Genomic DNA, 25,827 nt, shown 5'->3' with positions numbered 1-25,827 from the left:
GAAAAGCCCCCTGCATTTAAAAACAGCCCATTAAAAAAAAATTCAAAGTTCTGATGAATTCTGGGAAAAAAAGCAACCCCAAAGTGGTAAAAGATTACAAATATCTACTTTACAATTTGTCTTCTCACCAAGATAATTTTATACAAGTTTACAATCTTCATCATCTTATGCTCTTCAAAAGGCCTTGAGAATTTTTCCTTTCTGATTAAGAAAAAATAGCACTGCAATATTTTTAAAGTCAATTTTACACTGTACACATTAGATACAAATGGTTTTGATATATCAGATTTTTTTACCTATACATTGCGAAAGTCACCCCCCCAATCGGTGGAACAGAGAACAAAATTATCCATTTACAAGTTATTTCTCTGCTTTCACATTCCCACCACACTGCTTTTTTTTTAATATAATGTTTTAAACGTTAGATTATTTCAAGAAAAATACTTTTACAAAATCATATCAGTTATTACATTTTTCCTTTTTTTTTTTTTTTTTTTTTTTTGTTAATAACCAGGATATGGTAGTCTCTTGGAAGAACTTTTAAAATTTGTATGATTCTCTCCACAGATGACCAGAGCCCACCAGCCCAAGGAGAGTGCACAGGCGCAGGCACGGGCCCTCGCCACGCCCTCCACGGACGCAGCCAGGGAGGGCTAGAGCGGGGTCTTACAGACAACCCTCCCGGGCCTGGAATGAGGAGTCATAAAACACTTCAATTAGCCATTAACGCTTTAAAAAGGCATTTAAAAAAAAAAAAAGTCCCACCACGAAGGCTCAACTTCAAGTACTAATTTAATGGTTAAGTTGTAATATTTCTTTGAAATAATATTCCTATGGTCCAGAAAAAATTCACCATATTTATAACTGATTTTATGAGCAAACACTTTCGATTGTAGTATGTACATGAGTCCCTTTTGATCTAATGAGAGGAGAGACCTGGCTTTCAGCAAGAATTCCCTAGAAAATAGGTTTCCTGTGACTATAGAAATGACTGAAGGTACTTGCCTCCATGGCTCTGGGTAAGTGGGACTGCCTTCTGTATAGAAACGACGTCCTTCGTGAACCGCGGGCCACTTTCACTAGGGAACACGGCAGAACGTGCCCCCAGGCTGCTCTTAGCGAAGCCTAAGGCTGGGGGTCTGGAATACATGACTTTTAAGCATGAGCTCCCAATCTGTTCTCACTCCTTTTCCGGCTTTCTAGGACAGAGGTATGTAGTCAAAGAATCCTACGGTGGATCTGAGTTGGGTTTCAGCTACTGTACCTGGTCCTCGTGAATTAAACAAAAAATTAAAAAGAAAGTCACAAAAACCGTATGACAAAACAACTTAAAATAAATAAACAAAATGAAGATGTCTTCAGACCTTTTGTATCTATACACAGGTATGAAGGTAACCAAAGCACTCAGCCAGTCGAGACGGGCGCACGAGGGAGGGAGAGGCCCCACGTGAAATCAGGTACTTGAGCTGGCTCTGATTTTTTAAAAAGTCCCAGAATATGGAGTTCAGGTAACCCACAGGCCATATACCAATAACTAGAGGATTTCATCCAAAGGGCTGAATGACCCTTATTTTTAAACAGAGACTGAAAACACAGACTCTTGTGCAAAAGGATACTGTCTCTTCTGTTCCCCTCTTAAAAACCAACACCAACCAGAACTTCCTGTGCACCAGTGGTCTGGGGCTGCACACATCGCACACCGGTGGAAAGTCACTGCTTACGGAGGGTTCCGGGTCCGGGAGAGAAGTGTCAGTGAGTCCCTCTAGTCATGAACACTGCAGAAACCACACGTGCCTGGCAAGGAGGGGCCCCAGTGCAGGACTGTGGACAGTGGTCTCAGGAGGAGGCTGGGATGTCCGCAGAGTACAGCAGGCTCCTGGACTGAGGTTGCAGGGAGAAGGAACTGAGCCAGAGAGAACAAGTGCTTTTCCAATTACAGTATATTCATGATGGCGTTGTACAACTGAGTGAGCACCACAAAGTGGACGGGAAGGCAGGAGGTGCGGTCCTGGGTGGCCGGATTGCACGTGAGCCAGGACAGGGCATTGTACTGCTCCAGAACAAACCTGCGGGAGGGGACAAGGGTCAGGGCTGAGGCGCAGCACAGGCAAGGCGACCGCCCTGGATTTCAAAGACTCAGTATTTAAAAATAATGTAAAATAGCTCATGAATATTTTTGTTTGATTACTCTTGAAATATTTTGGGTATATTTGATGTTATTCTGATATACTTTGATACAACTGATAAATTTACTACTAAAATTAACTTCACTAATTTTTTTCATTGTTTAATGTGGTTAGCAGAAAAGTTTCATTAGGTGAATGGCTCACATTATTATCTCTACTGGATAGTGTTGATCCAAAGGGCACAAAAGCCAAAATCACAGTGAGCAGGTTCCTGCTTAACTGTAATTCCCAAATCATTTGAGTCAGAAAACATTAGGAAAAGACTGTGTCCTTCCTTAAGGTACCTGAAGAATGTTTATGGCCTCCTAAAATGCCAGAGAATTTGTACACACTTCTGGGAGGTATTCCCCAATTATGGAATTTATATTGTAATTTCATTTATAAAGTTGGTATGAGAGAGGGTAAAAGACATTTGCATTAAGTTCCAGACTCTCTTCTAACCACCTGCCCTGAATTCTGATCTATTTTCACTACCATGAAAATGCCTCTTTTGACAGGAAGCCACCTGCACGTGACTGTCCACTTTAACAAAGTCCACTACACTGTCTGCCTTCTGCATGTGGCGGGGGGACTGCGGCTCTGACTGGTCATCAGTGCTCCACTGCACAAAGGTGGCACCCTTCCATGAATACCACACTTCAATTAAAACTCTGGAGAAACAAGAGCAAAGGAATATCATTTCAAACTGCGCTGCTCTGCTGCCCGGGACTGAGCCTACCTCAGAACATCAGATGTGGTTTTGGAGTCAAGAGGATGTGGAACCCGCTGAGAGTTCCTGGCAGGGAGAAGTTCGTCCGTCTGTGCCACTGAGATGTGGTGATGCAGGGAAGCCTGGCGGAGGAACAGAGACAGTCACTGTCCTGCCTGGCAGCCATGGGGCAGCAGACAGGCGGCCCGTGCCTGCCTGAAGCTGGTGCCCCTTCTGTGAGTCTGTAATTCTTAAGCTGCTCGGTAACCCCAATGTGATCCCACAAAACTCCATTTCCTCAAGTTGAAGAAAAAAATAAAAAAAGCCAGAACTATGAATGATTAAATAACATGCCCCTGCAGGTCCTCATCTGTAATGACTGACCCAAACAGTGTGAGCCCAGTGTCCTTGTGGTGTTCTTCTACCTGATTTCCATGAACTGATAGTTCTAGAGACTCAAATAGGTTCTAATTATTGGGGGGGGGGGGGGGGGGGAGACGACGACAACAAGATATTGTACAACTGGTGCCATGCTGTTCTAATCATGTCACATCAGAAGGCACGTAAGGTCTGCTGTCCCACAGACTGTGACGGATCTCTGGATTGAGGAGGTACCAGCACGCTCCATCCACTATAAAGTGTCCATCAGTTTTTAACTTAATGGTTTTATTTATTGAATATATAAAAGAAAGGCACTATAAATGCTTGGTTCTCTTTATTTTTCAATTTTTAGGTTAGAGTTGCTGCTCTAGCAGCTTCAATAGTTGATTGATTTTTTTTCAGCAGTTAAGAACCCATGATGTATTTCAGTTTTTTGCCACCATCATTCTCTCTTTGATGACCAAATGGTACCACCCTTGGGCAACGAAAACCCCTCCACTTTGGCTACTGGGGCCTTTGACAGGACTCTAATAATGATCTTAGGAAACTTCTTTGCTTTTAAGGATGACAAGATGTCCAGTTCATCCTGAATAATTCTTACTTCAGACCTGAAATCTGTCATTTCTTCAAAGAATTTTGTTCCTTTCAATGATAAATGGTACTTAGGAACCACAGTCGTGGCAATAGTGGTGTTCACTGCTACTAAATTGTCATTGCTCCAAGCCTTTTCAGTAAACAGAGTTAAAATACGTATATACATTTTGAGAGAGAGAGAGACATTGATGTGTTGTTCCACTCATTCATGCTGTCACTGGCTGATTCTAGTACGTGCCCTGACCGGGGATTGAACCCGCAATCCTGGTATGTCAGGACAATGGTCTAACCGACTGAGCTACCCAGCCAGTAACAGTGTATACATTTCTTAAGAGGAAACAATAACTCTAGGTTCATTCTGACCATTTTAATTCAAAAATAAAGATTACATAAAATTTTACGTAACTTCTTTGATTTCATAATATGTTAAAGCCATTAAGAAAAGCAATTATTTTTGGTTCTAACATTCCAGATGTATGTGTCTTATACATTACTGCACAGTAATCTAACCTCCATAGGTGACTGTATGAAAAGGTTTCTCGTTTTGTTATGGATGACTAACACTCACTACTACAGTTTATTCAACTGATCCCCTACTGGTGGACACTTCAATTGTATCTAATCTTTTATATATGTCATTTTTTGTTTTTGCCAAAGTGTCTTTTGAACAGATTTCTAGAGTTGGGATTGTGGCATCAAAAGGGAAGTGTGCAGGGTTGCAGAAGCCAGCCTCTCCTCTAGCTCTGCCAAGAGAGTGATGTGGTCAAACCTTTGGGTTTTTGCCCATATGTGGGGGTGAAATGGATTTCTTTCCAGTTTCCTTCACTCCAAGTGGATGTGGGAGAGCTCTTATATTTAACCCTTAGTTTAGATTACAAGTTTCTAAGAACTACAGAGAAAGGAGAGGGTGTAAATGTGGAACGTTTGAGCTAACCTGCCCTGCTCCAATGAAGAACGTGATAGGCTGTGGCAGGGGAGGAGGAGGGCGGCGGGCACCACCTCCCCCAGGCTGACCTCAATGACGGCTCCGCAGCAAGACTGGGGACAGCCCACTACCCAGAACACGTGTCTATCCTGGATAAAAAGTCTCCTCCTAGGCCCTGGCCGGTTGGCTCTGGCTCAGCGGTAGAGCGTCGGCCTAGCGTGCGGAGGACCCGGGTTCGATTCCCGGCCGGGGCACACAGGAGAAGCGCCCATTTGCTTCTCCACCCCTCCGCCGCGCCTTCCTCTCTGTCTCTCTCTTCCCCTCCTGCAGCCAAGGCTCCATTGGAGCAAAGATGGCCCGGGCGCTGGGGCTGGCTCTGTGGCCTCTGCCTCAGGCGCTAGAGTGGCTCTGGTCGCAACATGGCGACGCCAGGATGGGCAGAGCATCGCCCCCTGGTGGGCAGAGCATCGCCCCTGGTGGGCGTGCCGGGTGGATCCCAGTCGGGCGCATGCGGGAGTCTGTCTGACTGTCTCTCCCCGTTTCCAGCTTCAGGAAAAAAAAAAAAAAAAAAAAGTCTCCTCCTTGGGTCAATGTGATTCGTTCCTTTGTGACATGGTTTTGGGTTCCTCTCCTAAGTTCTATTCTCCACCTCTAACTGTAACTAAGATGTTCTCAGAGTGTAAGCAGACATGAGAGAAACAGGAAATATAATACTACAGTGACAGAAGTTTCTAAACAAAATGGATTCGAAGCATAATTCACTTATTTCCCTCCTCCTCCCATGTGATGCCACACCAACCTTCAGGAAGAGGGGGCACTGGTTCTGCGCCTGGGGACACGATGACCAGAACCACTGGGGCAGGTTCTCCGCTTTGGCGGTCGAGACGAAGTACCCGAGGGCCAGTGGCTGTTGCTTCAGCTCCTCGGGCGCCTCTCTAGATAGGAGCCGCTCGCCCTGGCTCTGAAATCAAAGGCCCAAAGCGTGATCAGCATCTACCACCAAATAAAACTTTTTAAAAAATCAACTTTTAAAAAAACTGATATATAATTGACATAAAATATTTATATTAGTTTCAGGTGCCCACCATAGTAATTCATATTTGTATATTTTTACATATTGCAAAGTGATCACCACAGTAAGTCTAGTTAACGTTCATCACCATAAAGTGACAAAAATTTTTTTGTAAAATTTTTTTAACAATGAGAATGTTTCACATCTACTCTCGTAGCAACTTCCAAATATGTAACAAGTACTGTTAACTACAGTCACCATGTTGCACATTCTATCCTAGGACCTACTGGTTTCATGACCTCCAGTGTTTTATCAACCTGCTGGCACACGGCAGTGAGCAACCCCTCTGACAGCGTCACACAAAGAAAAATGCCCAGTGACTGAGAAAGGTCAACGGGGAGGCCCTGGGCCCACTGCACCCTGATGCTGATGGAAGCATGGCTCAGGCAGAAGGTCCCAGCAACACTAATGACACCAGTCAATTAAGTACACATTTATTTCCTTTGGTTTCTCTTCTGCAGGATGTCAACTGTGTTGTGTGGCATTAGTAGGTATCAAAGTTAAAATGAAGAGAGTCAATCTGTGATAGCTGAAAGGATCTCCATACTCATGTGCTCTCACCAGCCACCAACCCCAGTACACAGAGCCCTGACATTTCCCACCAGCAGCTCTGGCCGGGAAGATGGAGCCCTGCGCCAGGGCTGTGGACACAGCACCGGCCTGCTGCCAGTGCAGGCTGGCTCGTGCAGGCCTGGTTTCCATCTACAGCCATCCCCTCCATAACGGGCTCCTGGAAGGGACCTACTGTGCGTTTCTGAAACTGGCACGTTCCTCACCTTTGATTCTTTTAGCTAGCTTCAAGAGTTAAAAATCCAGTTTTTATGTAAGCAATAGTAAGTAACTGTTTTCAAAAGTCTTCTGTTTCAAGGGAAAAAAATCCTCACCTACTACATCAAGTTGCATTAGTTCTGAAATGGTTAAAAAGCAAAAACTTATCACAACCTTGAACAAATTTCTTTCCCCTGTAGTAATGTCTTAATTGAATATCAAAGAATGTTTAGCCTGACCAGGCGGTGGCATAGTGGATAGAGCGTCGAACTGGGATGTGGAAGACCCAGGTTCGAGACCCCAAGGTCGCCAGCTTGAGCGCGGGCTCATCTGGTTTGAGCAAAGCTCATCAGCTTGAGCCCAAGGTCGCTGGCTCGAGCAAAAGGTCACTCGGTCTGCTTAGTAACTCCCTGGTCTATCCCTCTCTCTGACTCTGTCTCTGTAAAAAAAAAAAAAAAAAAAAAAAAAAAAGTTTAATGGTTCAGAAAGAGGAAATGTTAAAAACCTCTCAGGAATCACCTGCTTACAGGTGCTCTGAATTGAAAAAGTCCACTTGGGCCTGGCTTGTGGTGGCGCAATAGATAAAGAATCAACCTAGAATGCTGAGCTCCCTGGTTTGAAACCCCAGGCTTGCCTGGTCAAGGAACATATGAGAGTTGATGCTTCCTGCTCCTCCCCCTTCCCCCTCTCTCTCTGCTCTCTAAAATGAATAAAATCTTAAAAATAAATAAATAAATGCCACCAGGCCACCTGACCAGCTACCTTCAAAACAATGCTGTTTATTTTATCTTTAATTAAATTTATTAGGGTGACAATAGTTAACATAATTCCACAAGTTTCAGGAACCTGATTCTACAAGATATCCCTGTAAACCATATTGTGTGTCACCCCCCCCAAGTCAAGTCTTTGCCATCACCATTCACCCTTTCTCTCCCCACTTCCTCCCCCCCCCTCCCCCCCGGCAATACTAGGACATTCAACGAAATACTTCAGGGCTGTAGGCTCCAACAAAGAACGATAATACAGCACCCTCCGTTTCTTATAGAACTAACACTAGAATTCAATTGCGAATGCATTGTTAATGGATAAACTGAATTACAACAACCAGTACTGGAGGTAGCTGCCATTATTTCCATGTCACAGACAAGGTAACCAAGGCTGAGAAAGTAACGGCCACCTGTCCCAGCTCACAAAGCTAGTACACCGCACCGCCACAACTCAGAGCTGCACTTATCCAGCTCCTGCCTTCTTAGCTGCTATGCCGTCTGCCTCTAGACTTCACATTAATCCTAAATTTAAATTATCCAATGTAAAATCTGTGTTTCTGGTTCCTATCACAACAATTTCCAATGAACTAAGAAATAGTCATTAACTGGCAAATGATTTGGGAGGAAATAAAGACATTTAAAGTCTCTTCCTCCCAGGCGGAGGAGGACAGAGATGGGCAGTAATAGGGGAAGCCCAATGAGCTGACCTGCCCTGGTTTCTCAACTGCTCTGTAACTCAAGTATTAAATCTTCTTTCTCGTGATCAAACTCAGGGCTGGCAATATAAGTCCCACCTGACAGAAACCTCAGGCCTCTAAATGCATCTTTGTGTCTGAATGAGCGTGAACAGGATTGCTTATACTTGTCCAGTTTAATACAACATACGTAGTAATTTGTCTTACTCCCTCAGTCTCTTAAGATTTTAAATAAAAAGTACAAGACAGTGAAAAGGCATAAATCATCTAGCATTATTTTAAACAAAGTTAACATGAGTAATGACAGAAGCTTTTACTCTTCAATCTTTTGTTAATCCACCTCCAACATCTCTATGATATTTAAAGATGACACTAGTTGTAAGCTCTGTTTTTCTCCTCCCTTAACACTCGGGCATCAATCTGAACATTTCTCCGACCCAGCCTCCTGTGGGCTCTCCCATTCCTGCGGGTGGAGAGGAGGGCGTGGGAACCACGGAAATAAAGGCCCGTGCAGGGCACAAAGCAGTTGGCCTACCTTCAGAACACTCAACAATGTGTTTTTCAATTAATAATTACTTTGCATCTAAATAAGCAGAACTGCTGAACTAGTCTCTGAAAAACCACTATTTTGGCAAAAATTAAAAAACTGGGAAACAAAGCAACCAAAATTAATGTTTGCTAAGAAAACAGTAACTGCAGACAACCTCTGCAGCTTTAATAGGACTAGTCCTCTGAAAAAACATATTTATCAGGAATAATACACTTTTTCCAAATTCCTGCCTTTATTCAAAATAGCACAACTACAGGGTCACCTTCCCACACTTACTTCTCTCGTTCCAGCACCAAGACCATTGAGAAGAAAAGTGCACACAGTGAAAAGACCACCACACTTCTCAAGGCTTATCTTCCTAAAAGCTGAGGTTGTTTTCAACAGCCTCCTTCAGACCATCCTTACCCGACTGTGCTGGAAGTGAGAGCCCACGCCGATCCCAGGAGAGCCTGGGGAGGGAACTGGGGAGGAGTTGGGGGAGGGATGGAGATTCCCAGTCATTAATATGCCAATGTCATTGTCCATATCATCTGGGAATGGAAGGTCAACAAACATGTCATCTAGAGGAGAGGAAGGGAAAAAAGCACAAAAATTAAAAAAATGATCTACATCCCAGTTTAAACAAAACACTCTTTTGGGGGGCTCCAACTATTACAAGCAGGTGCTGCTAACAACTTAGTAAGATCTAATGTGTGCCTACTGAGTGCAAGGTGCTGCAAATTCTCCTTTCCTTCTGTACCCTCTCCAGTCATTTCCTAATGTGGAGAATGAATAAAGAACATGAAATAAAACTCCACAGTCTGTATAGCTTCCAAAGGCACATAAAAAGATGGCAAATAGCTAAAGAAATAATTTAATTATTAAACAAAGTTAAAATTGACACCATCTAAGAAAATAGCAGACTCCATCTATGCAACCAGTTAGCATTTAAAATACTGGAGCTGAATTAATGCATGTTAACAGGTATGAACTTGCCCCGAAATTGGAAGGCCATTCCAGAAGCAGATCAAAGCACCACGTTTTCATTAAGAAATCCTCTCCCACATCGTAAAAGTAAGGTAGCACAGCAGAACATTTGGAAAGAAAAGTACGAGAGGAAAACCATTACCCATAAGCCAATCACCACAAATATCTGTTCTGATTATTTTCTCTGAGGTGTTAGTTACTCCACTGTGATCATACTATACATGGCACACACAGGGGCCAAAGAGTGGAAAATGATGCAATAATGAATAAATAACAATAGAATATAGACTCTGTGTTCTGCATACTCAGACTATAAACCTACTTTTGCCCACCCTGTATTCATACATACAGTGTGGTGTCCTTTAACTTTCCTCCTTTAACAGGAGTAAATGCCAGTAGCTGTTAAAAATTCTTAAAGAAACAATGTAAATGACTGCATAATATTGAGAATTTACAGTTTATAAATAATCACTTTTTTTTTTCTTTTTTCTGAAGTTGGAAACAGGGAGGCAGTCAGATAGACTCCCACATGCACCCAACCGGGATCCACCCAGCATGCCCACCAGGGGGTGAGGCTCTGCCCATCCGGGGCATTGCTCTGTTGCAACCAGAGCCATTCTAGCACCTGAGGCAGAGGCCATAGAGCCACCCCCAGTGCCCAGGCCAACTTTGCTCCAATGGAGCCCTGGCTGTGGGAGGGGAAGAGAGAGACAGAAAGGAAAAGAGGGGGAAGGGTGGAGAAGCAGATGGGCGCTTCTCCTGTGTACCCTGGCCAGGAATCAAACCTGGGACTCCTGCATGCCAGGCCGACACTCTACCACTGAGCCAACCGGCCAGGGCCTAAATAACCACTTCTTAATAAATGCCTTAGTATATTCAAACCAAAAGATCTATTAAGAATAATCAAGTAAAAAGTGGTTTTAGAACAATTTAGGTCCCCAGTGACTAGCTAAAGACAGGTGCCATCATTATACGGCCTAGTTGTCTTCATACATTTCAAATCATATTGAGAAATAGTTATTGAAAGAGTAGCACCCATGTATATACTACACTACCAAGCAGGTATTGATTTCTGCCTTTAATAAAAAACAAGAGAAAGTGAATCAACTGAAAGAGGAGAGTATTTATTTGGTCTTGTTAATAAAGCAGACTTTTCTAACCTTCAAGCCCCTCTTCATATTTCACATGTTGTTTATTACAACATAGAAAAGCCTGCGGCAGTTCAACGACCCTACTCTAGCTCGTGTCTGGTGGAAGAAGCTGAACTCTGGGCATTCGTGGTTCTGCACTCACCATTGTTGGGGCTAAACCCATCTTCATTGGGATAGTTGGCTGGAGCCACTTGGATGGTTGACGATGTTGGGAACACCAAGATGTGTGTACAAGAAGCATCTTGAGGGGTGTTCAGCTGAGATGACTGCATGTTTAATGCAGTACTACGGCGAAAAACAGAGCCCATTGTGACAGCATCTTAAAAAAAAAAATGTATCAATTCCTTTTGTGCAGCTGTAACTGATTCCAGAAATGACATTTGTAAGAGGACCTGAGCTGGAGAGGTAGGAGTCTGACACCTCTGCCCTGATTAATACCAAGTGTTTAAATATCTTCAGAAAACCAATGCAGAGTATGTGGCCACAATGACCAAGCCTCATTTCATACCAGAAAGCTTAAGATAAAATGGGACTGATTCTACCAAATATGTTTTAATTACTTATATAAGAAGTATTTCTGAAAATAAATCTCCCATGTCCCTTCCTCTCGTGGTTGATCACAATTTATAAAGTAGTATTCTCCTAAAATCATACAATTCTGTGGAAATGGTGCCATTCAACTAATAATTGTTACAACAATTATCGAATGCTTACTAAATCCCAGATTCTGTGCTAAATTCTTCCTTCATGTCATCTCTTTCAAGCATGGCCACTATGAGGTAAGGACTATTATCCCCATGTTGTGATGAGGACAGAGCACAGCCATACTGTGTGGAAACCCGAGTGGTGCAGGCAGCAGTCCACCTAAGCCCCCGGAACAGCCCATACAGGCGTCCGTCTCCCACAGCACTCCTGACTTTCACCAGGACTGAGTGGGCAGGGGCTCCCATTTCATCTGAGTAATATCTGGGCGGTAAAAACAGGCTTAAATGTATAAAATTGCTTTGTTATAAAATTATAAAATAGCTTAGTTGCTAATTAAAAAAAAAATCTGCAGCCACCATGTTTTGGCTATCCACATGCTGACACACATTGGGAACAACAGCGTGGCCCAGAGCCGCACTGAACGCCCTGCCCTGTCAGGCGCCTCACTCTCCTCAGCTCCATAAGTAGGCTCTCAATGAGCCCCCTCGAGGCTGCTTAGAGTCTGTCACACACCTGTCTTCAAAAGGACACTCAAACATGTATCATGCTGGTGTTCATGTGAGTCTATTCTGGAGGTGATCTTGATAACCTAACAACAAGGCGGGGTCAGGCAACAGTAATTAGCCATGACTCTGGGCCTTCTCATCACATCCAGAATGGAGGCTCTCGCCCAAGCTAATGTCAACAAAGCTAATAAAATCACAAACTATTCCCCTTGGAAGAGACCAAATGATTTCCATTTTGAGCCCTAAATACAATCCTCCCTTATACAAATAAAAAATAAAGATACGTTCTACACTTGTCTGTGGACTGAAGTCTGAGTGAGCTGACCTGATGCAACGCCTCATTAATGGAGCTCACAAGAAGAGATTTACCTGGCATCACCACAAAGGACCCCTGGGGCTCCATGGCAACCAGGCAGGCACTAAGGATAGAAGGAGAGTCCGCGGCAGAGATTCCACACATCCGGCACACGTCCTTGAGCCGTTTACTGATTGTCTGTAGTGAACACTCTCCAAGGAGGATGCTCCAGTCTGAAATCAAACATCACAGTTATGTGCAGTCTTTACAAATCCATGTTGCTATGAGGTTTGAGTGTTTTACCAGGTTTGCCTGGTAAGTGAATTTTCAGGATTGAGCCCCAATCGGAATGTGGCTTTATACAGGTTTCCCCTCCTTGCTACAAAGAAAATGTTACTTGACCTTTTTGCACTTCATTAACAAAGAAACAAAAGCCTACTATTCCGTAGATGGCAGTCAGGTCTGGAATGACCTGTGAGACCAGCATGGACCAGGTGGATACAGGCCCTTCAGCCACTGCTCTGTGCTGATGACACCACCGCGCTCCCCTTTCCCTGGCCTGGTTCTTTCATGGCCTGGCCCATCAGCACTGGGCTCTAGAGAAGAGCACAGCTGGGAGAACCTCAGCTTTGCTTATATCATTAATTAATAAGACTTCTAAAAGAACAATCTAGGCTTTTAAAACTGTACAAGTAGCTACACTAGGTTAGTAAATGAGCTGGGCTTAAGCATTGCCAGTTATAAATTAGTTACTTTTAGTGCTTTGTGACTGACCGTTATATTTATAAGAAATATAAGCAGCTGGTAGATGTATTTGGGGATTCAACTTCTAAGATATCTGTTCTCTTCCACTTCTATACTAAAGGATATCAGACAGTGGCAATGTGAATAAAGACTGCTCTAATTTATAACTACTAGTCCTTGTGAATCAGGACTAACGTGCCACTGTGCCACCAAAGCAAAAATAGAAATACAGAACTTATCACCATCAACCACCGAAAAGAATGAATGAAAGAAACTAAAGGCTGTGCATGTATGACTTCTATCATCCATAATCTCTAACACAAAATTTTTGTGTTAAAACTGATTTGCTCTTTTCTTTGACTCAATATATAAAAAGTTAAAAACTCTAATACACTGAGTATCACTTTTATATTAATAAAATATTGTCTTTGCCTGACCAGGCGGTGGCACAGTGGATAGAGCGTCGGACTGGGATGCAGAGGACCCAGGTTCAAGACCCCGAGGTCGCCAGCTTGAGCGCAGGCTCATCTGGCTCGAGCAAGGGGTTACTCGCTCTGCTGTAGCCCTACAGTCAAGGGACATATGAGAAAGCAGTCAATGAACAACTAAGGTGTCGCAAGGAAAAACTAATGATTGATGCTTCTCATCTCTCTCCCTTCCTGTCTGTCTGTCCCTGTCTATCCCTCTCTCTGAATCTCTGTCTCTGTAAAAAAAAATAAAATAACATAAAATAAAATAAAATAAAATAAAATAAAATAAAATAAAATAAAATAAAATATTGTCTTTATTTTATATACTGGTGGTTACTATTTAAGATTTTTTTTTTTGGACAAATGGTTTTGTGGTCAATGAAAAGTTTAAAAACCACTGCTTTCCTAAACATTTAAAAGAATGTGAAAATATAGCCTGCTTTATTCTTACTACCAAGTGTAAACGTTTCTCTCTCAGCTCAGTTCATGACATTAGCTCAGACCTTCTCCCCGTTTCTTGTGTGTGCTGCTTCCAGAACTTCTCACCTTTGAGCTCCCCGTGGCCCAGCCGCCCCAGCCGTCCAATGACAACTCTCCAGGGCAGCGACGTCATTTGGACAATACCTATGCACCATTCCCATAACTTCTGCAGGCCCATTTTACGTGCAGACACTTTACTCCTCCGCGATCTAAGAGAGAAAGAATGGAGGAGAGGACCCCAAATGAATCCAAGTTATCACTTACAGAAAACCAAGAAAATTCCAAAGACCCCACCCACACAGTAAACACTGCGTTTAGATAAGAAAAACCAAAAAGACTTCTATCTAAGGAAAGGCACCGCATCAGTTCACATGCACACATCCTCACCTGTTTGGTAAAGCAATATTTACAACACAAGTTTCTAATAACTCCCCATGGAGGTCAGTGCAGGAAGCCAAAAGCCAGCGCTGGTCGTGAGACAGACAATAGCCCACAAAGAGCACATTGTACTTCTGGCTCGCTTCACCGAACGTCTCTCCCAGCTCGGTCTGCTTGTCTTTGACTGGGGCCAATATAAAAGGAGGGGAGTAAAGCTGAATTGGGCTGGGCCGCTGAAATCAAAATAAAAATCAGTATCAACACAAAGCCACTCAACTTCATGTTTACAACAAAACCCAGAATGGCACTGAATGAAACCAAGAGGGAATGACAAAAGATTGCCCCACCAGCGCTATATATAAATAGCAATGATAACACAGGTAATAAAACAAATGCTTAAATGATATAAACTAGTCACCCAACCAAGTCAATATTTTCTTATTAAAAGAGATTACTATTTTAGAAAGTATACTGGCCCAACTTCATTGGTCATTAGAAAAATAAAAATTAAAACAACAGTGAGACACCAATACACACCCACCAGATTGCCTGAAATAAAAAAGACAGACAACACCCAGGACTATTCTCAACAGTGTGACTCATATTAGCTACCAACAGAAAATAACCTAAATACCCAGCAACACTAACACGGATGATACACTGTGCTACAATCACACAATCAGAATATTAAACAGCAAAGAGAATTTAAAAAACTACCACTAAAAGCAACAAAAAGGGATGAATCTCAACACTGAGTAAAAGAAGCCATATATAAGAGATTATAAATTATATGATTCAGTTTCTATTAAAAGTAAAAAAACAGACCAAACTATGTTGTTATAAATCAGAACAGTGATTAGCACTGGACTGGCTGGAATGCACAGGAAGTAAGGTTTCTGGATGCTCTTTGTTTTGTTTCTTGTGATTATATGGTATTTTTTACTGAGCGAAAGTCATCAAACAGTACACTTATAATTCAGTGCTTTTCAGTTTGTATATTATACTTAAGTGTGTATGTGTGTGTGTGAGTTACAAAATCAAAGCAATAGCTATTACCTAAGATCAACATTTTAGATAAACTGTGACAAAATTTAATGTCGTCTCTGCTTACAGTTATTATACACTATTTAATACACTATAGCAGAATCAGCAAACTTCTATGCTATGTCATGAATGAATCTCACACATTATGCTAAATGAAAAAAGCAGACGTAAAAGATTATAGTATACAACTCCATTTATGTAAAATGTCCAGAGCAGGCCACCCCACAGGGACATAAAATGGAGCAGTTGTTGACAGGAGCCAGGGAAGGTCAAAATGAGAAGTGACTGCTTAACAGGTGTAAAGTTTCTGGATTGAAGAAATGTTCTAAATTTAGAAAATGATGGTAGTTGCAAACTCTGTGAATAAACTAAAAAAATCACTGAACTATTTAATTTTTAAAAGGGTGAATTTAACAATAGGTATATTATGTGTCAATAAACCATGTTGCTAAAAAGAAGTCCAGTTGAGGTTGCCTGAAAAGTTTTTTGTGTGAAACACTGGGTTCAATGTCAAATATTGTAGATGCCATAGATAGCCTGTGATAAGTCATTATGTAACACATTCTTCCCAAATACTGTTTTTGGGAAACTGGATGTTTTATGAAAAACATAAGTGATACTAGTGACAGGCTTTCTTCTTAAACTGCAGGGCAGATGAGGAAATGCATTCTTGGAGATGTGAACATGTGCGGGCACCAGACTGCGCTGTAGAGAACCATAGTGCCCAGATGCAGGGCCGCGGTCTGAAGCCCAGCTGCAGCCTCCTCACCAGACCCACTGCTCGGCGCACAGCTGACACCCACTGCACTAACTGACCGGAAGGGCAGCATTCTGACTGCAAGTAAAAACACACAAACCTAGGAAACCAGTCAGAAGGCCAGGTGATTTATTTCTCTTTTGCTGTGCCCAAGCAAAAGGGAACCAAGCACATTTTTGCCATTTATTTTCATCTATGCCTCACTCTATCTCATGAACTCCTGATGGTGTTCTGCCAGAATGCTATAATCTTTAAAAACATTATGTCATGCCTTGGGCTACTTTAATATAAGTAGGCAGCCTTTATTCTCCTCTATGAAAATGCAGCATAACTATTAATTACCATCTGAAATTGTGGTAACAAAAAGTAATAAATTGAGTTTATTAAGAAAAGCAGTAACTCAAAATAAGAAACAAGTAGAAACAAACTGATTTTTTTAAATTCTAGAGAAGCTAACACAGAAAACAGATGAACTGCTCACAAAAGTGAAAAATGAGCCTGACCAGGCAGTGGTGCAGTGGATAGAGCGCCAAACTGGGATGCAGAGGACTCAGGTTCGAGACCTCAAGGTCACCAGCTTGAGCGCAGGCTCATCTGGTTTGAGCAAAGCTCACCAGCTTGAGCCCAAGGTCGCTGGCTCAAGCAAAAGATCACTCAGTCTGCTGTAGCCCCCCGGTCAAGGCACATATGAGAAAGCAATCAATGAACAACTAAGGAGCCACATTGAAAAATTGATGTTTCTCATCTCTCCCTCTCTCTGACCATCTCTGTCTCTGCCACAAAACAAACAAACAAAAAAAGTGAAAAATTCAAACTCAAAAGAATAAACTAACCTAAAAGTGCCAAATATAGCAACTTTACATAACCCAGGACGAATGTAGGTTGTCAGCTAAGCAGCTCCCTCTCCTGGGGCCAGCCAACGGGAACCAAGTCACACAGACTTGGTAGCTGCATCATTTCCCGTGCTAAGGTGTTCTTGTAGAACGGATAAGCATTTTAAAGAATTTTTCAAAACAAATTTTCATTACCAACTAAAATCAGCAGTTCTGGTATTTTAAGTTCTCTTATGATGAAGTATTTGTTGGCTCTTATTAATGGGTAATCTTCCAGGAAATAAAATTGTGGGGAGTGCTGTTTGAAGGCTCTGAACATTCTATACGCTGCCCTGCATGTCCATCCTCAGGGTAAGGTGACTGGCACAACACAAAGCTGCACACTTTTGTTTAAAGCGGTCTGGCTTTGGGGTTTGAAAGTTCCCGTGTGGGACTGTCTGCGGGAGGGAGGTTTCAGAAGATGGACAGAAAGCACTCGTTTACCTATAGCAGCCCTGAGACAAGAGGAGAAGAAAGCGACCCCATAAAAACGTGCACCAGAAAGGGGCCCGCGAATGACTACCACACCATGCTGACCGAGAGATAATGGAGAAGGCAGAACGTCAGGGACTGAAGACGGAGATTAATGTAAAAAAATAAAGAACAAAATAAATATAGGAAAGTTGAACATAAAAGTGATAAGCACATTGTTGCCTTGGCTTCCACATCAAAAAAATAAACAAGTAGAAACAAACTGATTTTTTTAAATTCTAGAGAAGCTAACACAGAAAACAGATGACTCTTTTTTGCTTGACTCTTTTCTCAAAAAATTTTATAAGTTCAGAAGAGTATCTCCTCTATTTTAACTTAAGGACTAAAGAAGTCTACCACTCTAAAATAAAAGTAGACCAACCAAGCCATCAACTCTCCTGGCATGCATTTTTAGCATAAATGCCCTCTTTCTTCAGGTTTCTGCCCAGCCCCTACCGACCTCCGGGTTCTTGAGTATCATCTCGATGCTGGCGGCGGGCCCGAAGCCGGTGAGGGACTTGATGTGGATCTGGGTGGGCAGGGGCCGCCTGCACTGGCAGTATACTGAAAACGCCATGGACTTCAAGTACTGAATGTAGAAAACTTGTTCGTCCTTCATTGTCTGCAGCATGGACTGGCAAGGCACAATCTACAGACACAAACATAAGCAGAACTGAAAACTGAGACCTAATGTGCTCACACAGTTGAAAAGTGAAATGGCATGAACTGTCAACCTGAATGGGGAAGGAAACTTGAGTTGTAAAATGTATGAATGCCACTGACCAGGTGGTGGCGCAGTGAACAGAGCATCAGATGGGATGCAGAGGACCCAGGTTCAAAACCCCTAGGTCGCTGGCTTGAGCACAGGCTCATCTGGTTTGAGCAAGGCTCACCAGCTTGAGCCCAAAGTCGCTGGCTTGAACACGGGGTCACTCGCTCTGCTGTAGCCCCCCAGTCAAGGCACATATGAGAAAGCAATCAATGAACAACTAAGGTGCTGCAATGAAGAACTGATGCTTCTCATCTCCCTTCCTGTCTGTCTGTCCCTATCCTCCTCTCTGTCTCTGTCTCTTTCTTTCTCTCTCACACACACACATACACACACACAAAATGTATGAATGCCAAACTCAGTATGATCCAATCTTAACTACATCCAGTGACATACAATCCTGGACCCCAATGTACACCAGCAAGTTAAAAACAGCTGTCACTGGGTCAGTCAAGGTACACTGTAACTTATAAATCACCCTTATCCTATTTTAGAGTTAATGTACTGTTTCTATGCCCCAAACTTTAAAAACTTGTTTTTTAATAGATCTCTCATTTTTAAAATATATATACACATAGTATGCATAGCATCTTCAGAATTACTGTCTAATCATTGCAAAGACAAACTTCAACACAATAAAAAACTATTAACCTATTCTAGGAACTTCCATTTCAATCTTTTAATTCTATAAGATAGTTTTTGTTAAATAACAGTAAAACAAAACCCAAACAATCAAGGCTTTGTTTCTCCCCTATTAAATTATAAAGTTTTTAAAAATTATTATGCTGTAAAGCTGTTCAGGACGCAGTAAAAATGGGGGTGCTCACAGAGATGTGTGTTATGAATTATTGGTAACAGTGGAAAATGAATGCAATCTCAGTATCTAACTGTACAGGAATGGTGAAACATGGAAGATAGGCAGTCATTGAAAATGTCGTTTGTGAAAATTTTAAATAAAATGGAAAAGTATTCATGAATAACATTCAGTACAAAAAGACTATAAATTATATTAAAAGTATATAAACTAATTAATGCACACACACACACAAAAAGGCTAGAAATACACCAAAATGGCTGAACCAAAAAGGTACAATTATGAATATTCTTTTATATTTTTATGTACTTCCAAGTATTAAAAAAAAAATCATGAACTTCCATAAAAACAAAAACAACAAAAGTAAAAAATAAACCTGCCAATACCTGGAGAATGAAAGAATTTCTCATATGCTCAGGTAAGTTATCCAGCATCTCTGTGTAGCAGCGCATCAAACTCAATAGCCAGAAGTTCCCAGATGTGGAGTCCTCCTCCGCAGTATAGGTGAAGGGGTCCACCATGTAAATGACGACAGCGGGGGGGTACGCCTGGCTGTCGGCGGAGTCGGGCTCCGTGGGAATTCCTATTCTCTCTCTGTCTGTAACACTGCAGGGAAAGTCACTTATGAGATGCAGAAATAAATACAAATTACATAAAAATATAATCATTCTAGATAGAGTACATTGAATCTTTAGACGATGATTACAGATTACACATAACATTAGCATGTGTCATGTTACTGAAATGAAGGCAAACCAAACCAGTTATACTATAACCAAGGCAAACAGATATAAATGACAGTAACTGCCTCTAAAAGGGGAGATCTCTTTTTCAACGACCCTTTTCTCCTGTGGTTATAGTCTGCAAAGATGGTTTATAATACTATTACATTAATAGCAATAGCTTACTGGTATCCATATTTTATATTCATATAACAATATTAGTATTTATAGTAATAGCTTACTATTAAGCTAATATGTTTAATAATAAGTTAAGCTGGTAAGTTAGGTTGAAAGATCTCAAATTTCTTAACACTGAAGCTACTGATTGAAGGTGTTCCCTTCTCTGGGGAAGAAGGAAAACAGAGCCCTTTCCTGGCTTGAGGGAAGGAAAGGGGGGGAGCGAGCAGACAAGGGGTCGGCTGGCCCACCATCTCATGGGTGAGTGACGTACCTTTCCTGTCCGTCCTGTGGGGGCTGAGAAGAGCTCGGCCCAGGCTCAGGATCTCCGCTACAGCCTATGTTCCCTTGTGTCCTGTCAGCAGAACTGGCCCCGGCACTGGGGTTCTGCCCTCTGACACTACCACTGAATCCTGCCGAAGAGGTAGTGCTCAGCTGGGAAGCCACGGGAGCAGAGGCGGCAGAGGAGATTGGTGCCATGGAGGACCCAGGTGCAGAAGCGCTTGCTGCAGGGTTCACGGAACTGCCGTTAGAGGTGGGATTGAACGCGCTGCCGGTGGAGGGGGCTGCCGATCCTGAATTTGCAGCTAAAGGCCCAGCATTCCCAGGAGCAGTTTGTCCCTGTGCTGCTGCTGGTGGGCTCTGGTATTTAGGTGGTATCAACAGGCTGTTATCGAGCTGCAGAGTGGCTAAATAAGGTGCTGGAAAGAGTACATGCAGAGAGGTGACTTCAGTGAGGGTCTGTAGTGTCAGACAATCAGAAGAATGGGCATTTTTTTAAAAATTATGCTTTCAGCCTGCAATACTCTAGTGATGACTCCCAAAAAGCTATCTCCACATCAGAATATATGCTTATATACACTACAAACACAGAAATGAACAAGGAACTACTCATTATAAATACTGAAAAAGAAAAGAGGCCCTGGACAGTTGGCTCAGTGGATAGCACGTTAGCCTAGCATATGGATGTCCCAGGTTTGATTCCCAGTCAGGGCACACAAGAGAAGCGACCATCTGCTTCTCTTCTCCCTCTTCCCCTCTCCCTCTTCCCTTCCCACAGTCAGTAGCTCGATTGGTTCGAGCATTGGCCCTGGGCACTGAGGATGGCTCAGTTGGTCCAAGCACATCAGCCTCAGGCGCTAAAAGTAGCTCGGTTAATCTGACCATCAGCACCAGATGGGGCTGCCGGGTTGATCCCAGTTGAAGTGCATGCAGGAGTCTATCTCCCCTCCTCTCACTTAAAAAAAAAAAAGAAAAGAAAAGAAAAGAAAGAAAATTAACCATTTGTAACATTTTCCTTTCAGAGTGATCCCATCTGCTGTCACTGAAAAATAGAGGGCATACATATATCCGACAGCCATCATGGTACATTATGCTCTTATGCATATATGGCTTCACAAGCTTCTTAGATTCTCTTGGGAATCAGTGTTAATATTGAGTGGTTAAAACTAAGTCATGCTGCTGAATTTTTGAACTCTGGAGTAAACTAATATGACTTCTTTAGCCAACTTTAAATACCTTTTAAAGAATATACATGCACATAAAAGTTAGCATTTAACTACCTAGTACATAAAAATTAGATCTACAGTAATGGAACATGAGACAAAGAAGCATAATGGTGCACCCTAACACGTTGGGGGGGGCAATTTGTTTACTTGTCAAATTCTATTTTACAAAATAAATTCCCTCTTACCTAGGTGATGGCGACAAACTTGCGCATAAAGTTTGAGTCTGGAATGATTGTCATTCTCCTCACTGCTCCATGGCTGGTTGAACCACTCACTCACAAGCTCGTCCGTCAGCTTCTGTGCCACGGTCTTCCCCACACGCATGATCCCATCACGGAGCACTTTGCAGATGGGCTTGTGTTGCCCGAGCCTACACATCTGACACCACAAATGAGACCATTACTTACAGCAGGAGCCACAGCTTTGTTCGGCACAGTGTAAGTGAGGGAGACTCTTTCCAGTGTGACCACAAACAACCAAATCAACACTGTAAGTGGATCTTGTCTGGTAATTATCACATACCTTTTGCCTGCTCTCTCTCTCTACAGAAAAATGTTACTTCTAAAGAAAAAGAAGTCTTTCTACACCCCAGCTCATTCCTCCTACACAAGGGAAGAGTTGGGAACACTACCTTATTGCTAGTGGTCAAATAAAGAACTTACCAGATTCCTGCCTATGGCTGACTGAGACATATGTCCACTAAAACCTCTTTAAGTAATCCCTACTCATAATGGTTTTACATAAGATAACATTAAATTTTTATGGGCCATCTGTTAGACCGTTACAGACATTTGACAATCACCAATAGCAGAGGCCAGGGAAGTACAGGATCACTTTTTAAAAGTAAATGGTTGTTGGCCTGACCTGTGGTGGCGCAGTGGGTAAAGCGTCGACCTGGAAATGCTGAGGTCGCCAGTTCGAAACCCTGGGCTTGCGTGGTCAAGGCACATATGGGAGTTGATGCTTCCAGCTCCTCCCCCCTTCTCTCTCTCTGTCTCTCTCTCCTCTCTGTCTCTCTCTCTCCCTCTCCAAAAAATGAATAAATAAAAAAAATATTAAAAGTAAATGGTTGTTTTAGCACAAGATTATGTTATTAATCTGCAGGATGCTAAGTGTCAGAGAATTAATATACTTGCCAAAAGTAAGCTACTTAACTACCTCTTCACCAGCAGAAGAGCCCATATTATTACCTCTTACTAGAGTTGATTAAACTGAAGCCTTACCAAGTCCCTACAAAATCTTAAGCAGGTATGCGTTACTGCCAAGTGGGCAATCCTACTAAAGTTGTTGAGATTTACAAGATCCGGCAAGCCTTTTCTGTTCTGTAATGTCTGTAAAGGCTCCATTCTAGAGAATGGCTGAGCTCGGCAACATCTTGGACAAGTGTTCCGTGTTAGGGCAAGTATGATTTAATATTATTAGGTATCCATGGGCACTGTTTAGAAGTTACTGTATCCAATGATTTCCTCGGTGGCTTAACCGATGCTATCACCTAAGTGAGGAGAAGTGAGCGTCTCCTTACTTCTCTGCAGAAAAACACAAGTTGACTACTTCACGAGCACTTATATATTTACAGAGTGGATGTTCTGTTACAGGATATTTTTGAAATTCAACTTGGCACCACGCTTATTTAACCACCACATTTATAATACTTATGTCTGTCACAGTTCTAAACACTTCAGAAAATCTTATTAAACAATGTCACCCCAATAAATTTAATTTTAAAAATATACTAATTTAATCTTGCCAACTGTAATTATATTAAAAGTAAAAAGCACAAAGAACTTGTGTATGTGTACTTTGGCAAAAGAAATGTGGCACTTCCTCTTCAAAGATAGGACGATTGTAATTTTTCAAAAGTAACAGGAATTTATGTACTAAATATACATATATAAAATTATCTACCAAGCTACCCCCCCTTTCTCCACAAAGAGGAGCTGTGTCTCTTTTCATAAGGCTCATCTTCTGAACAGTCACTCTCCCCTGGTGACCAGCACTGAAACCTGAGCACGCACCCTGGCACCAATGGCTGACAGGATTTGGAGATGTGTGATACGGCGGGTGCAGGAAAGTCTAACCTAATAAAACATAAAGCCAAGATGGGAAAGCAGTTTACTTCCAGAAAAACTTCCCAATTTAATTCTTTCCTTCATCCTCCAACTAACTGTAGATTTTCCTCGAGCTCCACTTTGGAGATATTTATTCTTTAAAACTTAGTCACGGCCAGGAACAATCTGAGGACTCGTGTCATAAAAACTATTTTCAGACCTTTCTCACCTCATATACAGCGCTCAAGTCCCTGAAGAAAGTTTTGGCTCCTTCGAGCAAGGCCTCGTTTTCTGGACACACCACAATATAGGCAACATCACGGTGGCCCCCGTATGGGTCCAACAGCAGCCTCTCCCAAAATGGCAAGGAGAATGGTGAGATGGTGAGGAAGTCCTTGTCACAGCCTACCAGCAGAGTGGGGATGGGCAAGGGCTCAGGAGATTCTTCTGAACCTGAAACAACACCACACTTCAGGAATGAGCCGGAGAGCCTGATCCTCATAACCGAACAATGCAAAAGTCCCCATGATGCTCTTAAATGTATCCTCCAAATCCTCTCATTAAGTGGTCCCTGATGAAGAACTTAATTGAGTCAGAACATGGCTATATAGGCTCAATAAAATCATAGGGCAAAGTAAACAGGTAAACGGTAGTTTGGTAGTTTTCCAAGCAGCACCATGTCACTTCCTTGAAGATAAGCAGCAAAATCCTGACTATGAAGAAGCTGACAAAACTAGTTCAGAAGTTCATCCAAGTGAAAATGCAAAGAGGATCAGGAAGATGAGCATCTAATAAAGCCTATATTTAGTGACTACTTTCCTCATTGACCCTGATTATGCCACCAATGTTTAGAAAACTCCAATATTGACTTTAGGAAAACAGAATAATAAACTTTAAAGCCCTTAAGAAAAAGATGCTATTCTGTCAGTGAAGCAAGGCTTTAATAGTCACTAAAGCTGCTTCCCAGGGAACAGAAAGCTGGGAGGACCCTGGACAGGGCAGGATTACCATAGGTGCCGCGGCCCGCCATCTTGTGGAACTGCTGCCAGGTGAGCGGCCCCTGCACGTGCTGGATGTTCTCCCAAGTCCGGCCCGTGCGCTTCTTCTGGATAGCGTCTTGGAGGAAGGGGTGGAGGGACAGCAGCATCCGGACCACATCTTGGGAGGAGAGCATGCTGATGTCCAGCACTGGAACAGACAGTAAACAGAGAAACAGATCATGGAGGAGGACTCCATGGCACTCTCCTCTTCTTTGCCATCATTTTGGACCTCAGTTATAGTCCACGACAAAGACATTATTGGTAGTAGTCTATTTGTAGTGAATTCTAAAATACTTGACTTAGGAGTCAGAAGGAAAGTCTTCTACTAAAGTGGAAAGAGCAATTTATTATTTATTATTGGAAATAATACAAGGGAAAATAGGCTACTTTATATAAATAAAGAGGTCAACTGTAGAATCACTTTAAAGTGAAAAGACAGGCTTGACTTTTTAAAATCACACAAACCTGTTTCCAAGGGTGCTCACAAGAAAAAAGAGCTGTAAATGTTTCTTGATTTTTGTATACCTTTGATTTATAAACATCAATGGTATGATTATATGATGAATGGGAAAAAGGAACTTAAAACTTTTGAAAACTTAAAAAAAACACTTACTGTAAAATATTTTCACAAAATAGAAAACACATAATGAGAAAGAAAAGCCTCCAGGCCAGTAGAGGCGCACGAACAGGTAGTAGAAGCAAGGCCAGGACTGGAAGTCACCTGCACACAGAGGGAGGGAGGGGACTCATGGTTTCAGAACAAATGTTCTCCCCGTTAGCAGGACGGGTTCTCACCTAGAATTTGAAAAACTTCTGAAACTCCAGGCAAAACTGTGTATGCATTCTTGCATGAACATATGTGTATGTTTTCCCAGTAGAGAAAGTCCATAACTCTCATCAAATTCTCAAAACAGTCTGAAGAACTAATGAAGTTCAAGGTGCTCAGCTATGAATCTGCACAGCTGGGTTCCAGAAGACCTTTCCTGACTCTTACTTTTCTTGCTGATTAGGAGAGGGGCATGCATGGAAATCTAAGATTTATCTACCACAAAAATCTGAAACACAAGGTGTTTGAGTTCTTAAGACATTTTTAGATTATGCCCTTATATCAAACACAAGTTGTAAACTGGTGGCCCACAAAGTTACGTTTTTTAAATTTTGGAATGAATCTCCCCAAGAAATTTCATACACAAATCTGGATTTCTAGCTTCTCGTGCAAACCTGGGCAACCTGGCGTTCCCGGGCCAAGACCCATATTCCTGCATGAACACCATTTGTTGGAGC

At 42.2% G+C, this 25,827-nt stretch overlaps 1 protein-coding gene across 2 annotated transcripts in view; it reads right to left on the bottom strand.

The window, feature by feature from the left end:
• Positions 1-471: 471 nt before the first annotated feature.
• MED13L (mediator complex subunit 13L) overlaps positions 472-25,827 on the bottom strand; it is a 277,236-nt gene continuing 251,880 nt past the window's right edge. For both annotated transcript variants that reach the window (XM_066370827.1, XM_066370828.1), the window contains exons 18-31: positions 24,512-24,691; positions 23,733-23,956; positions 21,641-21,833; positions 20,222-20,648; positions 19,435-19,654; positions 17,926-18,114; positions 14,331-14,554; positions 14,010-14,152; positions 12,324-12,482; positions 10,886-11,062; positions 9,032-9,186; positions 5,574-5,735; positions 2,905-3,017; positions 472-2,066 (exon numbers count right to left, since the gene is read on the bottom strand). In XM_066370827.1, coding sequence (XP_066226924.1) covers positions 1,934-2,066; positions 2,905-3,017; positions 5,574-5,735; positions 9,032-9,186; positions 10,886-11,062; positions 12,324-12,482; positions 14,010-14,152; positions 14,331-14,554; positions 17,926-18,114; positions 19,435-19,654; positions 20,222-20,648; positions 21,641-21,833; positions 23,733-23,956; positions 24,512-24,691 — 2,699 coding nt within the window. In that variant the 3' untranslated portion in view covers positions 472-1,933. The remainder of the gene's footprint in view (positions 2,067-2,904; positions 3,018-5,573; positions 5,736-9,031; positions 9,187-10,885; positions 11,063-12,323; positions 12,483-14,009; positions 14,153-14,330; positions 14,555-17,925; positions 18,115-19,434; positions 19,655-20,221; positions 20,649-21,640; positions 21,834-23,732; positions 23,957-24,511; positions 24,692-25,827) is intronic.

This window comes from Saccopteryx leptura, chromosome 2 (assembly GCF_036850995.1).
Source record: "Saccopteryx leptura isolate mSacLep1 chromosome 2, mSacLep1_pri_phased_curated, whole genome shotgun sequence".
In the NCBI taxonomy this organism is placed as follows: Eukaryota; Metazoa; Chordata; class Mammalia; order Chiroptera; family Emballonuridae; genus Saccopteryx; species Saccopteryx leptura.
This window is presented reverse-complemented; position numbering and strand designations above follow the sequence as displayed.